Genomic DNA, 16,337 nt, shown 5'->3' on the forward strand with positions numbered 1-16,337 from the left:
AAGGAGATAAAGCACCAGCCAATCAACTCCCAACTGTCTTTTTCAAACACAGCTGATTGGCTGGTGCATTATCTCCTTTTACCTTTTCTCCGCTTTATCTCCAGTTTATCTCTTCTCCAAGCTTAATAAATCTGCCCCCTAAACTTGCAGGGGAGGAGAGGTGCCCCCTTGGGAGCAGGAGCCCGGCGGCAGATGACTCCATTGCCTCCCAGAGTTCTGCCTCTGACCCTGGTGCTGATGCATAGTTGCATGCAGGTCTGTTTTGTACACAGATCTTTCAATATTTCACAATCAGTATGCCTGTAATTGTGCCTATGCAACTATGAGTACGCATCTGGTGTAATGGTCAGCATTACTGCCTCACAGCACTGAGGTCATGGGTTCTATTCCCACCATGGCCCTAACTGTGCAGAGTTTGTATATTCTCTCCGTACTTGCATGGGTTTCCTCTGGGTACTCCGGTTTACTCCCACATTCCAAAAATATACTGATAGGCTAATTGGCTCCTAACAAAATTAACTCTAGAATGGCTGTGTGTGCATGTACATGTGGTAGGGAATATAGATTGCAAGCTCCACTGGGGCAGGGACTGATGTGAATGTTCAAATATTCCCTGTAAAGCGCTGCAGAATAAGAAACTTTTAATAAATAAATAATCTGTACTTGCATGTTATGGCTGTGTACAGGAACTGTCTCATTTAAGATCCATCTCTTGCATATGCATAGCGATAGCTACTTCCCCAGCGGATAGTGGCAAACTCTGAATACAATTGAAGATCTGTATTTATATTCTGTGCATGCAATGTGGCTGACTTGTATGTGACCCTAAATCAGTCCCCCTATGTAGAATAGTGGCACACATTATCTGGAGATTCACATTCAAGTATATTACAATATTTTGTTCACTACATGTTCTATACAAATAAATGCACTGTAAAACTTGCATTAATAAAACAAAAAGTAACTGGTAATACAGAAAAAAATTCTGATTAGGCAATGGACAGTCATGTGGACTGTGTTTTTACAGGATGGCAGAACCTGCCAGAAAAGAAATAAGAATGTTCCATTGTTTGTGTTGTGTAGGAAACTATGAGAAGATATTCTCTGTTTTATGTTCAACGTTTGTGTAACCATATTACTAAGGCAGACCACAACTATGTCTACACCCAGCAGGCAGCCAACAGTGGTCATCAAAGGCCCCTGATCTCTTATCCTCTCTAAACAAAGGTTTGAACAGAAAGCAGTCATTCTATCCACAGTACGGACATATGTGGTGATTCAGGGTCACTCGTAGAGCACATTTGGTTTGCTAATGGACAAAGCCATGTGTACTGCAGGTGGGGCAGATGTAACGTGCAAAAATGAACATTTTCTCTCAGGAATAGAAGATATGCAAGTTCTATTGAATATTTTTGTTAATAGCAGGGTATATAAAAAATCTTCTCTACTTTCCTCTACAACCCCTTTCCCTAGTAGCCAAGTTGACTTATGGCCTGATTCAGACCTGTTTGCTAGGCTGCATGTAATCACAGCCTTGCAAACAAGAAAACGCTGCCCGTCGCCTGGCCTCCCACCATATGAATCCCCTCTGTAACATGTGAGGGGATGTGTACAGTAACACATCCCCTCGCATGTGGCCACAAGGTGGAGAAATCATTCAATCACCATCAAATGATTTTTCCAGCCATCGGTCTGAAAAGTCAATACTTACTTTTCAGATGGCCGCTGTAGTCTGAATTCGGGGTGGGCGCTGACGGGGAATGCCCAGCCCATAAACGGCTGGGCGTTACCTTGCTCCCTCCCCTTACTAAGTGTGATACTCGCCGAAGTCGTTGGCAAAGTCGTAAGCTGACCCCCCCCTTTTAAAATGGGGCCGAATTCAGACCCAAATGAATGGGTCTGAATCGGCCCCTTAGTAAGTACAACCACAGATGTGTTTGATGCCGCACTGTTCCACAGAGCTGGAGAGTGAGGGACAGACAAACAAAGTAGGCTATGGAAATGCAGACATAAAAACAATGGAGGGCCCTGCTAATGAGAGCTTGCAATCTAATGGGTATTTCACCCCCAAGTAGGTACTGGAGAAATAGATTTGATAATAAATACGACCCCCTCTTCTGCTGCAGAAGGCTGCATAACGGGCTATGTGGAAACCATTGCTCCTAGCATAAAATTAATTGCACCAGTGGTTCCCAAACTGTGTGCCGTGGCTCCCTGGGGTGCCTTGGGACACATGCAGGGGTGCCCTGGGTTGGTGGTCCAGGACCAACTCAAATTATTAATGGTTCATTATTTATGAGCAAAACCAGTGCTGGTGGCTGCCAATCATAAAATGTGTAGAAACAGAAGCAAATCCTGTCCTTTACCACATAACTGACCTTAATAATCGCATTATAAACCCAGTCTAATTATTTTATTTTTGGCTTAGGGGTGCCGTGAAAAAATTCTGATACTCTAGGGTGCCGTGATTCAAAAAAGATTGGGAACCCCTGAATTGCACACTTAAATCCGGACACAAGTCCATAATCTGACTATGGAAGACTTAAAAACAGGTTGTCTAAATGTTCCGAGGCGGTCAGAGAAAGCAAGCACTGTAAGTAAGATGCCCTAACTTAATAAGATCCAAAATCACATCCAAATGCTCAGTGATCTTATGGGCGCAAGTGATGATTAATGCAACATTTACAAGCAAGAGGGAAGGGTTGAATGGGCGCTTATGGTTTCTAGCAATGGGAGCAAGGCAGAACTTACCATTGTTAAGATTGAAAAGAAAACTTGACATGTATTTATCATAAACCTTTCCTCGCCGATCTGCTTCATCCTGGGAAATCAGCTAAACACAGAAAGATTAATCCTTATAGCGCTGTAGCTAAAATCCAATATATTCTTAAGGACAGTAGTTCTTCTATTTATGACCACCATAATAATGCATGACACATGTCTGCACAAGCCTATAATAAATGTAGTAGTTCCATTATATGCCATGAACTTTATAAAGTTCTATGCTAACATTCATGAGGCAGATGTATTAAGCCTTAACAAGAGATAAATGCAACGGTGATAAGGAGAGATAACCGCCCAGCCAATCACCTGCTAACTGACTTTTTTCAAACACAGCCTGTAACATGGCAGTTAGCAGGAGATTGGCTGGACGGTTATCTCTCCTTATCACCCTTGCATTTATCTCTTGTTAAGGCTTAATACATCTGCCCCATTGTTGGAGCAGAACTAAGAGTTCCTTCACTTGCTACAGTAGGTGTAAGATCTGGCACTAGCTACCCTCTGTGTGTGCCTATGCTACTTATACTGCCACCCTCACCATAAAGCTTTATATAATAACTAACATTACGTAGAGGCTGTTCGAGAGCACAAATGTTATATAAGGTTCAGTAAAATAAAGTTGAAATGTCTGTAAATATGAAATCTGACTGTAATGACTTATATTCCTACAACAAGATGAAACAATACCGATGAGAAGACTGTGATGTTAATAAAGTTATAAGCGGCTGTGCAAGTAAATTTGTTTTCTGATTGGTGCCTAACACTACATATAGACACGCTATGCATAAAACATTTATTTACATTGCAACTAAATCTAGAACGTCCTATGCAGCTGGTAAAAGAGGACATGAATCCCATACATTAAAGATTTTTTTTATTTAATGGATGGTATAATTTATTAATGGTGTAGTGGCTTACTAACCTCTCCACAGTACTCAGAGATAAACTCATTCTTCAGAACAGACTCCTTGATGAAGGTTCCCCATCCGGCAACATCTGAGGGAGCCAGCAGCAGATGCTACAGAAGGAGAGGAAATCTACTGATCAAGACAGATGCATCATAAATTCAGGCTGCAACTTATTCTTATGGCAGCAACTCAACAATGACCAAGATACCACAATCTACAAGATCACTTAATCCTCTGTTTATACATTTCTTCAGTAAAGCCGTGTACAGAATCGCACCGTGTGTACATTTCAAGTGATAGTGATGCGCAGTGTCACTATCACCTGGCAAAATAGACTGTGCAGGCAAGGCAATTTTGACTATGCCGCACAGTGCAGTGTATTTGGCTTATGGCCAAATTGGCCATATCCCAAATCGCCTATGGCCCAAGTCAAAATTGACCATGGGCTAAGTCAAAATCTTCATAGTCATCGGTTATTTACACACAATGGGGCAAATGTATAAAGCCTGGAGAAGAGATAAACTGGGGATAAAGCACCATCCAATGAACTGTGTTTGAAAATGACAGTTGGGAGTTGATTGGCTGGTGCTTTATCTCCTTTTACATTATTTCCACTTTATCTCTTCTTCAGGCATCTGCCCCAGTACCTTTTTGTAGCAGCCAGTTCCATACCTTCTTCAGGCCCCGCTGAATGCTGCAGTTCTTGCATGACACAATCTTGGACTCCCAGTGCTCAGCGGCACCACATGTGAGGCAGAGATCGGGGTCACACTCTCGTACAGCCAGGTAGCAAGGGCATTGCTTGGTGTTACACTGCGTCTTACATCGGCAACCAGGAAAGCGGTTCTGACCTGTGGGGAACAGATGGGAATAGCCTGTTTATAAAGGATCAAGGAGAACATAGTATGTCAGCTATAGGATAAAATGGTGTGACAAATATACCAGATGCCAAGAAATGTAGGAAAGGGATTTATTCTACAGATATGTATAAAAGCATAAAAACATACATAAAGGAAAAAAAACTTACCCCTGAAGGGTATTTGGAGCCAGCATAGACGGTAAATTGGAGGGATGCAGTCAGGAAGTGCACCCAATGGAAAGTTGTATTCAGTCACTGCCAATGCGTTTTGCGCATCATACCAACTTTCCATTGGACCTACCCAGTGCTAAGCTATTTGCAGCCAAGACAGGGTGCACTTCTGGACTACATCCCTGCCATTTGTCATTCTTGCTGGCTCCAAATACCCTTAGGGGTAAGATTTTTTCCTTTATGTATGTTTTTATGCATATCTGTAAAATAAAACCCTTTCCTACATTTCTTGGCGCCTGGTATATTTGTCACACCATTTTATCCTATCCATGTACCATAAGGTCTGGGGGAGACCCTAAAGTGACAAATTCAAGGCTGCCGTAAGGAGGACACTGCTACTCCAACCATTTTACTGATAGTATGTCAGCTGTTACAATGTAGACTTTTGTAGTATAATCCTATAACTCTGATTGATAAAAAAAAAAAAAATCTATATCTATAGAAATTTAATTTCTGTAATATTAGAACTGGGAAATGAATAAAATAATGAATCTATTACATAGGAGCCACATTTACTGTATGTATCATAAGAGTGTACCATTCCGTGCTAATTCCTTAGGTTATGGCTAGATTACTTTTAAAAACACTCACCAGTCACTTACATGGAATTGTTAACAAAAAAAAGGTCCTATTTGATTTTCTTTTTTTTTTTTGCTATGTGAATACATACAGTAAATATACAATACAGATGGAGGTGCTCTCAGCCAGCCTGCCATATCACAGTTTCTGTTAGAGCTGGCGGACGGCGGAAATGCATGAGCGGTTCACTTGCTTGCGCGTTCCGCTGCTATGCTGCTCGGTGCAGGCGAGAATGGGGCTTCGGCGCAGACTTCCGGGAGCAGTAAAGGGAATGGGCGGTCGGCGGACCTAGTGCATGGCGATAGTCGCACTTAGTCCCCATCTAACAACAGCAGCTCCATCTGTATATACTAATCTAATTTTAACACAAAGAAAAATAACCCGTCAGGACATTGCCTTGTACTGCAATGTTGCCCTATGGTGTTACTTACAGTCAGGGTTGCACTGACAGAATTTTTCACAGAAGTTCTGCGTCATGATGCAGGGACACGTGCTGTCACATGGATGATCCGGGTGGTCACAAGGCTGATAGTTATACACCTGATTGGCCGAATTGTCTTGAGTACAAGAAGAGGCCATGTTAAATATTTATATTTATAAAGCCTAAAGGCAAGCAAACATTTCAGACATTATAGACTTTATTTTTGGTTTACATCGGCCAATGGGGCACTGCAGTATTTTGGGAATAAAGATTTCTCAGTAAGCCAGGTCATGCCACATGCAAATAGCACATACAATTCCAGGAGCACACTCATTTGTAAAGAGTTAGCTATATTTTCAATGCATCCTATATAATAATAGGCTAACGCTGCTCTTAACCTCTATGGGGGATTTCAAGTGTTGTGTACTCCGGCGACTGCTAGATGACGCCTGGCGGAGCACTTCAAGTGTTGCCCCATTCAAGCATGCATAGCTGCGGTGCAGATATTACTGTTCTGTTGTTCCATTATTTTGATGGGCTGATAACTAGTTATAGTTATAAAAAAAAGATAGAAACCACCATCAGGACTACTAAAAAACCAATAGCAAATAATATGCAGGGATAGAGACTAGAGGGGCAACAGCTCCTCTAGTGAAAATATTATGTAAATAAATAAGGAAAATGAGTTGCATTACTAAGCCACTTAGCTTTTAAAGTCATAACTCTGATACATTTGGGAGCCATGTTTGACAAATGAGGGATTCCACTAAAGGGAGTGTTATCCTTTAAATGAAAATAATCGGTTGTTAACTGGGAGAAACGGTTATCATAAATAGTTTCTTCCCTCAATGTTTAAATGACAGTATATCATAGACAATACTATATATGCCATTATATATGCCATTCATTGATGCTCCCATTGCATATGTTTCATATACATCTTGCAATGCAGAAGCTTACTGTCCCAGGTCTCTATATACAGCATTAAGAATAGCCTCTACCATATACAAAACTAGAGAGAGGCACTGTAAGCTAATGATGGCCATCGGCCATCGATGATTAGAAATCATTGATGGTTTATGGCCGATGTTGAATAGTTTTGCCATCGATGGGGGAGAACCAGATGGTTTCCCACCATCGATGTGAAGCTTAAATGAATAGTTTTATTTTTGCTTTTTCCCAAGGTGTCGGGACACGGAGCATAGCTCCGCCCCCGGCACCCTTGAAGCCCCGCCCCCACATTTTGATTGGCCTAGAGGCCAATCATTCAAAGAAAATGGATGATCATCGATATATAAAAACATTGATGATCATCCATTGAAAAGTTACACACTATCGATGGTCAGTTGCACTTTTGCCATCGATGGCAAAGGCAACGATGGCCATCACTACTGTAAGCTCAAATAGCAGCACATTGTTCATTTCCAGTTTTTGTGGAAAATCCATTACCAATAAACATTGGTAAAAGCTTTACTTCTGTTTCCTGCTCTACAGTTTATACGTTTAAACCAAAGTCCACCTAATATCTTCCTTTATTTATTCAATATCCACCTGCACCACTTTAACCCTAACCGCTAGACTGGTCTTTTCCCTCTTACGCTTTAGCATGCAGTTAACATAAAAATTGCGTAGCTTTTGCTAGATCATGACAACTACAATACTCCCTAACATAACTGATCTCTTTGGAGAGACACGGATACAATGTATGTTCAGTTTAAAGAGGCAGATAAATGAAAAATTAACTGGTGAAAGTGTCAGGGCTCGGGTAGCGGGTGGCTTCAACTGTAACAGCAGTGAGCCAGTGGAAGGTTCTATGTATTTGAAAAGGGGTGGTTTGATGTAATCATGGTGCATATGACACCGGGGAACTGGGGACACAGCCAGGAGGTGGAGACTTGACGTGACTCTATACAGAGGAGCTGAGTCTAACACCAGTGATGGTTTTCACCAGGGAACCCCGCAAGGGCATATGGACTTTGCTGCAATAGGTGGACAGGTTGCTCTCGCTCCTAACTGTCCCAGACTGTAGAAGTGGTACCAATGTAAGGTAAGGTAAGGTAAGTTCTGGAACTGAGGCCTGGGAACCGATGGTCAGGGTCCTGTGCCACTTTCTGTAATTGATTAACTCTGGTAGCAGCAGATGATAATTGCAACATACCAGGCAGGTGGAAGAATGCCAGAAAGTAGCAGCAGCAGAGGACACAGGAACCAGGAGCCTAGATATCAGCCTCTGGGATCTCTCTCAGGAGGTAAATGTTCAAGATCCTGAGCTGTTGTAAGATGCCTCCTTATATCCCGCCTAGAGGCAGACCAGGAAGTGATAAGTGCTGCTACTAAGAGGCTTCTGGGGACTTTGGAGGAGATGTACTAAACAGAATAAATCCTAATCTGCAGAGTACAGACTATAAAACTAACAGACGGTATAAACCCAGGGGGGTTATTTACTAAGATGGGAGTTTTATTAAAGATGGGATGTTGCAACCAATTAGAAACTATTTAATATTTATTTAGCACCTTCTAGAAGATAATAGGCAGAATCTGAATGTCTGCCAAGAGCAACATCCCATCTTCAATAAATCAGCACATAAACCCCATAGTGGCTTTGGATGTGAATTGAATAATTACTATTCATTGGAATATCAGAATTAAAACAAGTATCTAAAAATAATTTCTTTTTTTTTTCATGCAAAAACATGAACGTGTTTTTTTATTGCAATTAACTTGGTTTGATCTATAGCCATGATACTATGGTAAATGCAGATACTGTATACATTTGGAAATGGTGTTTAATGCATAATGAACTCATATATCATTCAGTTACAATAATATATATATTCCTGTATATTTCCTTGAGAAGGAAAGAAAAACCAGCACTCACGTTTGCGGTGAAAGAAAGTAGGTTGTATTTCAAAGAGTCATGTTGTTAAGCCAGCCTGTCAGCAGTCCCGACAGCTGTTTCGACCGGCAGCATGCCAGTCTTCATCAGGGGTACTGATGCTGCCGGTCGAAACAGCTGTCGGGACTGCTGACAGGCTGGCTTAACAACATGACTCTTTGAAATACAACCTACTTTCTTTCACCGCAAACGTGAGTGCTGGTTTTTCTTTCCTTCTCAAGGATAAAGTGCTGCTGTAAATTATTTTATGGACCTTGCACCACACCAACTATTATTACCCGCGAGTGCCACCTTGCCTAAATGCATATATATATATATATATATATATATATATATATATATATATATATATTGCTTTTTTTACCTGCATTACTGGCTGTGGAGTGCTGCATGTTCCGGTCTACTATATTATTCCATTTGGTGCGGGCACCCACGCAAGCAAAAGATAAGGAGGATGTGCCAGGCATACCTGTTCTATCTATCTATCTATCTATCTATCTATCTATCTATCTATATATATATATATATACACTGTATGTAGGAGTGTATTGTTTAGATGGGAACCGGTTAACATACCGCCGGCAGTCAAGAAACTGACACTGGATTCTCCACTCATGGTTAGGAAACCAGACCCTAGAATACAGACCCTGGATTCTCACCATCCGGATGCCACTGTTGGTCTTCTGACCACTGGCCATCCCTTTGTATTCCATTTAAACTAGCGCCTTTATTCTGGTTTTATTGTTATAAATTGTCATGACCTCTCATGAGGAGATAACAGAAAGTACATGGGAAATATTGTAGATTCAAATTCTTTTAATTTAGAAAGAAGAAAACCAGATGCAGGATGTATGCATACTCATAAAGCACATTTATGCAGAGTACACACAACAACAAATGCCCCTATACTACTATCTCCAATGGGAAAGACCTATGGAACACAGAGCTGGGTACACAATAGATGAGATGCAACAACATCTAGTCCGGCGCATAGGCAAACGCAGGGGGTTTCTGATGCCTGGAAACCCCCCTCCTATTGGCAAGTGTCTTAAATTGTGACAATAGCTGGTATGTAATATGATCAATAGACCTGCCAGCACATCATGCAGTGTAAGGGAAAGAGCAGAGCTGCTGCACATGCCCAGTGTACCAGCTTCTTCTACCTCATTTACTGTATGTGTGGATCTCTGACCTCAAACATTGTAATGGACCAGAGAGTAGCTGCCAGGAGGAATAAACAGGAGCCTTACCATGGAGTGGGAGATTGTGAGCTTAGAAAGTGCAGTACTGGTTCTGTTTGTATATTTGGTACTTATGTATTATCTGGGCTCCCATGTTAAATGCACCCCATTTTTTCATACCCCTACTATCCAACTACGCATGGAGTTGATTTTATATAGTGTGGCGAGCGCAGCGAGCCACCGTGCCCGAAGCATGGCGAGCGCAGCGAGCCCCGCGAGGGGACGCGGTCTCATAAGAAAATGGGAGCCCAGATATTACATAAGTACCGTATATTTATTTATTATAGGTTTAACCTTTTCCTGACCACTTATCTTATTGAAATATTTAAAACAACCTATACTATAGACCATCTGTACTGTAAAATATCAATTTCCAGGACTGGTACCTCTCCCCGTCAGATTCCTGGATTTACTCCAGTGGATGATTTTGGATTACACTGGGAAACCCCCCTCTGAAAATCTTGCGTTTGCCACAGCGGGGGTGCTGGCATCAGCAAGTGCACGATTGACGATGCCAGGCACAACAAGCAAGGGTGGGGGAGAATTAGCGGGGGCCATGCTGCTCTTGCTAGAAATATCCTCTATTGTCCCACATGTACAAACAAATGAGGACATCACTATTGACCCTCGGGAGTGTGCATCGTTAGCGGTATAGTGCACTAGAAGATTTTCACGATTATGCGGTCGATCCTATTAGGTGCGGATGATTCGCACTCATCACGGCACCAGGCGCCATTTACGGCGGACTGAATTTGCTTAGAAGTGCTCACACCTATAGAGGTAGAATCGGATGTGCAGTATTAATAACACGTAAGGCCTTTCTACAAACCAAATGACAAGGCATTAATGATTCTTTAGTCCTAATAAATGCTTATGTAGTTCTCTGCAGATCTGATCAGCAGTTGTGCATTAAATATACATAAATAAACGGGATGCAGTTTAAATCCCGGCGGTCGGGATCCCGGCGTTCAGAATCCCGACGGCCGAAATCCCGACACTTTCTCCCTCCGTGGGTGTCCACGACACCCCTGGAGGGAGAAAGTGTCGGGATTTTGGCGGTCGGGATTCCAGCGTCGGGATTCTGAACGCCGGGATCCCGACCGCCGGGATTTAAACTGCTCGCACCTATAGAGGTAGAATCGAACCGCCGACCGCCGAAATCCTGACACTTTCTCCCTCCGTGGGTGTCCACGACACCCCTGTAGGGAGAATAAATTAGCGTGCCGAGCGTAGCGTGGCGAGCGCAGCGAGATCCCGACCGCCGGGATTTCATACTGAATCCCTCTATAGGGGTGCGAGCAATTTTAAGTGAATTCGGCCCAGCGAAAAATACTTTTATAGTAAATATCAGAATCTGCAACAAATTTGACTTTCCTGCCTTGTGTAACCATTCTCGCTTGCTGCACAACCTTTAATGGAATACATTTTTACATTTACAAAGTCTGCTTTGATAATCTCAATATTACAATGAACAATTATAGCCATGTAAAAATGGGGACAGCATACCTTTTTTAAGCTGAATCTTTCTGCAGTGCGCGGCCCACAACCTACAGCAGTAAGAGAAGAATATGATGCACTTGTCTACAGTATGTATGGCACATGATAAATGGGTACTTGGGCAGCTAGGGAAGCCATATGAACTAGCCACACAAGGTTCTTTTTGTGTGAAATCTCTGGAAACCTGGGAAATGTATGGTCTCCTTTTCTATAGTGTACAAAGGACCTGATTCAGAGATGGCGGCAATGTCAATGCTTCACGCTATAGAGCAATTTTTTTCTGTTACTTTAAAATCGCACTGTGCATGTGCCGCTATGGCATCCGTGGGGGAAGAGGGGTGTCTACAAAAACATGTGCATATCCCCTGCAGTTATAAGACGTCTTACTTCCTGTAGCCATGGTGTGTGTCCACTCATCCACTGTCTGCATCTTTGTACACAAGCAATGGATACGAGATGCCTCCAGTTGGCATCTCAATACAAATCTTGGCTTCTGCAACATTGCCAAATTTCTGCGCAGCCATAGTATACAAAATCATAGCTGCAGTGGCAATAATGTAATGTTCAACTCTGAATCAGGCCAAAAAGCTTAATAAGGCTTTTTCTTCAGAATACAACCACTTTATGCAGTTGATGTGGTTTTTTTTGGTGTGACATTGGGAGAGGTGTATTAACTTTAAGAAACACAAAACAGGGATATTACACATCGCAATCAATCAGCCAGCTTCTAACTGTCATTTTATAGAGTGTGCTAGACAAAAGATAACTAGAAGCTGACAAGTAGTGGTGGGCAGTTTATCTCCTGAAGGCTTGATGCACCTGCCCCATAGCCCTTTTTCCAACACTATTAGAATTTCTACCAATACCAGCAATGTAGACACCTCTACAATGCAGGACAGAACAGTGATAGAATATCCCTAGCTCTTCAACTACTGTACCTCCATTGTACAAGAGAACAAAGGCCTCAACTCATTAGCCTTATTGCTAAGTTTAGACAATTGTCTTACATCTGAAGTCTGATACACCACTGTATGCAATATATTATGAGCACAAAGCACTATGCTTCACAAGGAGGTTCCTTTGATTGCTTGAATAATGTTGTTGCTCATATTTCACATTACAGAAAAACACACTTACTGGGCGAGGACAGTCCCCTACCAAACTGCTCTTCTCTGGTAGTTACAAATACCACTTTTACACCAAAAATCCCGGATCCGACATTTGGAAAAAGGATCCAAGCCGGCTTGGAGCCGGGATTTACACCGTTTACACTGTGGTGCCCACCCGCAGTGTAGACGGAGGCGGCGCTTGGAGATGACACCATCTCCAAGCGCCGGGACCGTGGTAATCCCCGCCGGGGACACCGATCGCCGTGTTTGGGGCAACCCAGCACAAAGGAAAGCTGCTGGGCTGCCCCCAGCCCCACCCCCCTCCCAGCTGTCGTCCGGGAGGTGAATGGATGTCGCAAAAAGGCATCCATTCACCTCCTCCATTGCCGCTGCTGCTGTCTGCAGAGTATAGCAGACAGCAGCGCAGGCTGTCCGTGCGCCCCCCCCCCCCCCCCCCGTCCAACCTGTGGACGCTGCGGTCCACAGGTTGCACTTCCCCCATTGATGTAAATGGGAGACGGGTCGGATGACCCGGTGTAACCATTTACACCACCCTCTACCAAGGTCCTAGCCGTGTTCTACCTGGTTAGAAGTCCAGGAGGAGCAAGGTCGGTGGGCTAGCACTCTCACTATTCACATCAATATATATTGTCTTTAGTAACCTCTGTGCCCAAAGCGTGGCGAGCGAAGCAAGTCAGAAAGAGTACATTTTGGTTCACATGTTAAGAACTTGTTCCTCCATCCTTTTTTGCGTGTCACATGGTTGTGATATAAGGGGTCCATTACCATGGTAGAATTTAGACTATGGGGGGTATTCAATGTGGGATTCCGACTGTCGGAACATCCCAGCACTCGGAATCCTGGGCCGTCTTCAGGCAGCTTGCCTGCAACTTGACAGGTGGAATTCAATGTTCCACCTGTCAAGTGGCGAAAAGGGGGCGTGTCGGCGGTAACGGCCATGCATTTTTGAGAGACAGCCGTGAATATGACAATTCACAGTTGCTTTAGGCAAAACACATCCGACCGGTTTCAAAGTCAGGTCTATTTTGTCAAAATCCGCCTTCAATGCTGTCGGAAACGGCAGCATTGAATAGGTGTCAGGCACGATTTCCCCTGTCTGTAAGAGCGCCTGACATTGAATACCCCACTTAATTGCATTTTTCCCCTGTACTGTAATTCCCTGCCCCCACACCATGGTAAACAAGGTAATGATCTCCTAATTATTAACTTCCTGTTGTAGGGTCACCTCCCTTGTAAACTTTTAACATGAGACAATTTTTTTTCATAACTGGCCACAGTTTGTGATCCCTGTGCCGGGCAGAGCACAGTGCCTTCAGGAACATTTCCACTTGCAAAGGAGTAGATATAACTGGGCTGTAACAGGAGGCAAAACAAAGTTCAAAGAGGGCGTATCATCTGATTTTAGGATTAGTCAGAGTTATTTACAGTATGTGTAAATAAGCAAGTGGGGGCAGTCCAAACAAAGAGATATGAAAATCCAGTCACATTCGACTTGCATTTAAATTCTGCACTGCTAAAATAAAATAAAATAATAAATAAAAAATGAAAGATACTATATTTGGAAAGGAAAGATTGAACAGGGCATACGGCAAGGAAGCAGATGAGAAAAGCATGCCTGTCCCAGGCAGTAGCTAATGCCAGACATACTACACGGTCACATAAAATGCCTGTCACACCAATACTCAACGATGAGGCTGATGGGACACTGTCAAATATTGAATGGGAAAGACATGCTGGAAGAGCCGGCATATTGAACCTATGCATATTTTCGGAAAGGTCACCCACATATAGGATGCAATTATTTGGCCCATCTCTATGCCCCCTTCTAAGCAAGAACACCCATTTAAACCAAACATGAACTTTTAGCAGGGTCCCTGATACAGTATATATCATTCTATAGTTAGAGAAAAATGTCATTAAAGAACCAATAATATTTTGGTATCAGGAGCCATCCCTGACCAGTGATGTGCGGCCAGGGAAGACAGTGGAGGCAAAGCAAAAGGAGTAAAGTAAAAAAGCAAAAAAGTTAGAATCCTCCTTTTTCACTGAAATCTGCTTAAATTGAGCCTTAGGAAAACTCACAAGAAAGCCCTCTACTTATCCCAAGGTCATATTTACTTGTGCATGTGTCTTAGGAAAACCCCATGCCGAAGGTGAAAGTAAGAAAGCCGTGGTGATTTTTTGGGTTTGGCTAAAAAGGTCAGTGAACAGTGAGAATGATGACAGTGTCTAGCTCAACTAAATGGTCGACATGCAGGAGGCTAACATGTGAAAAGGTTTTAGGGTGTGAACTGTAAGTAAAATTGTAGGTCTGAGTGTACCGCTCGCTTGTCATGCTTGGGGCAGATTACCATTCCCAACCGTAGTCCACGTGCATGGTAAACTATGAAAGAGTTGAAACAAATGCAAAGACTTTCCAAAAATACTTGTGTCGGCCATTAGTTGTCGACTACTGTGATGCCAACCTTTTGACAATTTCGACCATATGCATGTAGATCACATGGTGTTGAGTTATCATCAGGATACCTGATTTCTCTGTAAAGTCTATAATGACGGTACTTACCTTTTGTAGTGACGTCCTCCTCTTACCCAACAGTGTATTATGTGTGAGACCCCCCAGTGCGTGACCTCGGAATGTGAGAGATGCCGTCAGCCACTGTGTGTGCATATATATTTCCCTGTCAGTTGTAAGGGCGGGTTGCACTAATGCAAAAATACAGTAAAAACCCCGTTATTGCATTTTGTAATGCACTAAAACCTGATCGCCGGGTTACCGCGAAGGGGGGGTACTACCATAGAAGGCAATGGGTCTCTTATCGCGATGATGCATGCCCCCCCCCTCCTCCTAGCCCCGTACTTCCACTTCCGCATGCAGGGAGGAGGAGGCGGAGTCCCTGGCCCTGCAGCAGCAGCTGGCTGGGTGAGGGAGGAGGGGGAGCCACTGGGGACCCACTGCCACATCGCTGGGCGCATTGATGCAAGAGCTGTCCTTTGCGATAATTATCGCATATGTTAGTGCATATGCAATAATTATCTATGCGGTAGCAGGTGATGTGCAGCAGGGAAGGGCTGCAGATGATAGTGCATCCTGCCCTCAGTGTGGAGCAAGCTGCAGCCAGAACACATTAGTAAGTACCGTAGCCATGTATTTTTTTTCTTCACTGTGTGATTTTATCCTCCACTAAATTAATCTAAACACACATAAGTTACTGTAGGTACAAATCACCTTACTGGGCAGAAATGCTATTTGCATACAGTGAAAATACACTTTGGCAGGTAACAAATAGTATACAGATTTAGGTAAGCACTCGGAGCTGAATATGGACCTGTCCTGCTCCCAATTCCATATATTTTCCTCAAATGTTACATTTGTCCCTTTCATGGTTTTGCCAAAGTACAAAATTGCACTTTTCTGCTGGACTTACCTCTATGGTTAAATCAAGCACAACATCTCTAGCACATCCAAGCTAAATTTAGTGATTTTATATATATATATATATATATTTTTTTTTTTTCCCCCCTTTTTTTTACATATCTAGTACTTTAAAACATGGTACTACATAATACTGATGTCTACTGCTGTCACTACCGCTGTCACTTGCACACTGATGATTACCGCAAACGTACCTGTGTTTACGCTTCTTCTTCTGTGCAGTACTCATTAGTTCCTTTGCAGGCACTTTTAGAATAAATGAATCTTTCACAGCAAACTGAAAAACCTTTGCAAAACATACAAAACAAAAAACAGTGTGTTGCTAGGAGTCTAGCAATAACATAATAATAGTTTCAGTATA

General features: G+C 42.8%; 1 protein-coding gene across 1 annotated transcript in view; it reads right to left on the reverse strand.

The window, feature by feature from the left end:
- The window catches only part of EZH1 (enhancer of zeste 1 polycomb repressive complex 2 subunit), a 66,220-nt gene that overhangs the window by 5,740 nt on the left and 44,143 nt on the right, over window positions 1-16,337 (reverse strand). Inside the window, exons 13-18 of the mRNA XM_083147514.1 lie at window positions 16,171-16,262; window positions 11,423-11,463; window positions 5,790-5,915; window positions 4,362-4,540; window positions 3,704-3,799; window positions 2,752-2,833 (exon numbers count right to left, since the gene is read on the reverse strand). Of these exons, the coding sequence (XP_083003640.1) occupies window positions 2,752-2,833; window positions 3,704-3,799; window positions 4,362-4,540; window positions 5,790-5,915; window positions 11,423-11,463; window positions 16,171-16,262 (616 nt within the window). The remainder of the gene's footprint in view (window positions 1-2,751; window positions 2,834-3,703; window positions 3,800-4,361; window positions 4,541-5,789; window positions 5,916-11,422; window positions 11,464-16,170; window positions 16,263-16,337) is intronic.

This window comes from Crinia signifera, chromosome 6 (genome assembly GCF_055691185.1).
Source record: "Crinia signifera chromosome 6, ASM5569118v1, whole genome shotgun sequence".
In the NCBI taxonomy this organism is placed as follows: Eukaryota; Metazoa; Chordata; class Amphibia; order Anura; family Myobatrachidae; genus Crinia; species Crinia signifera.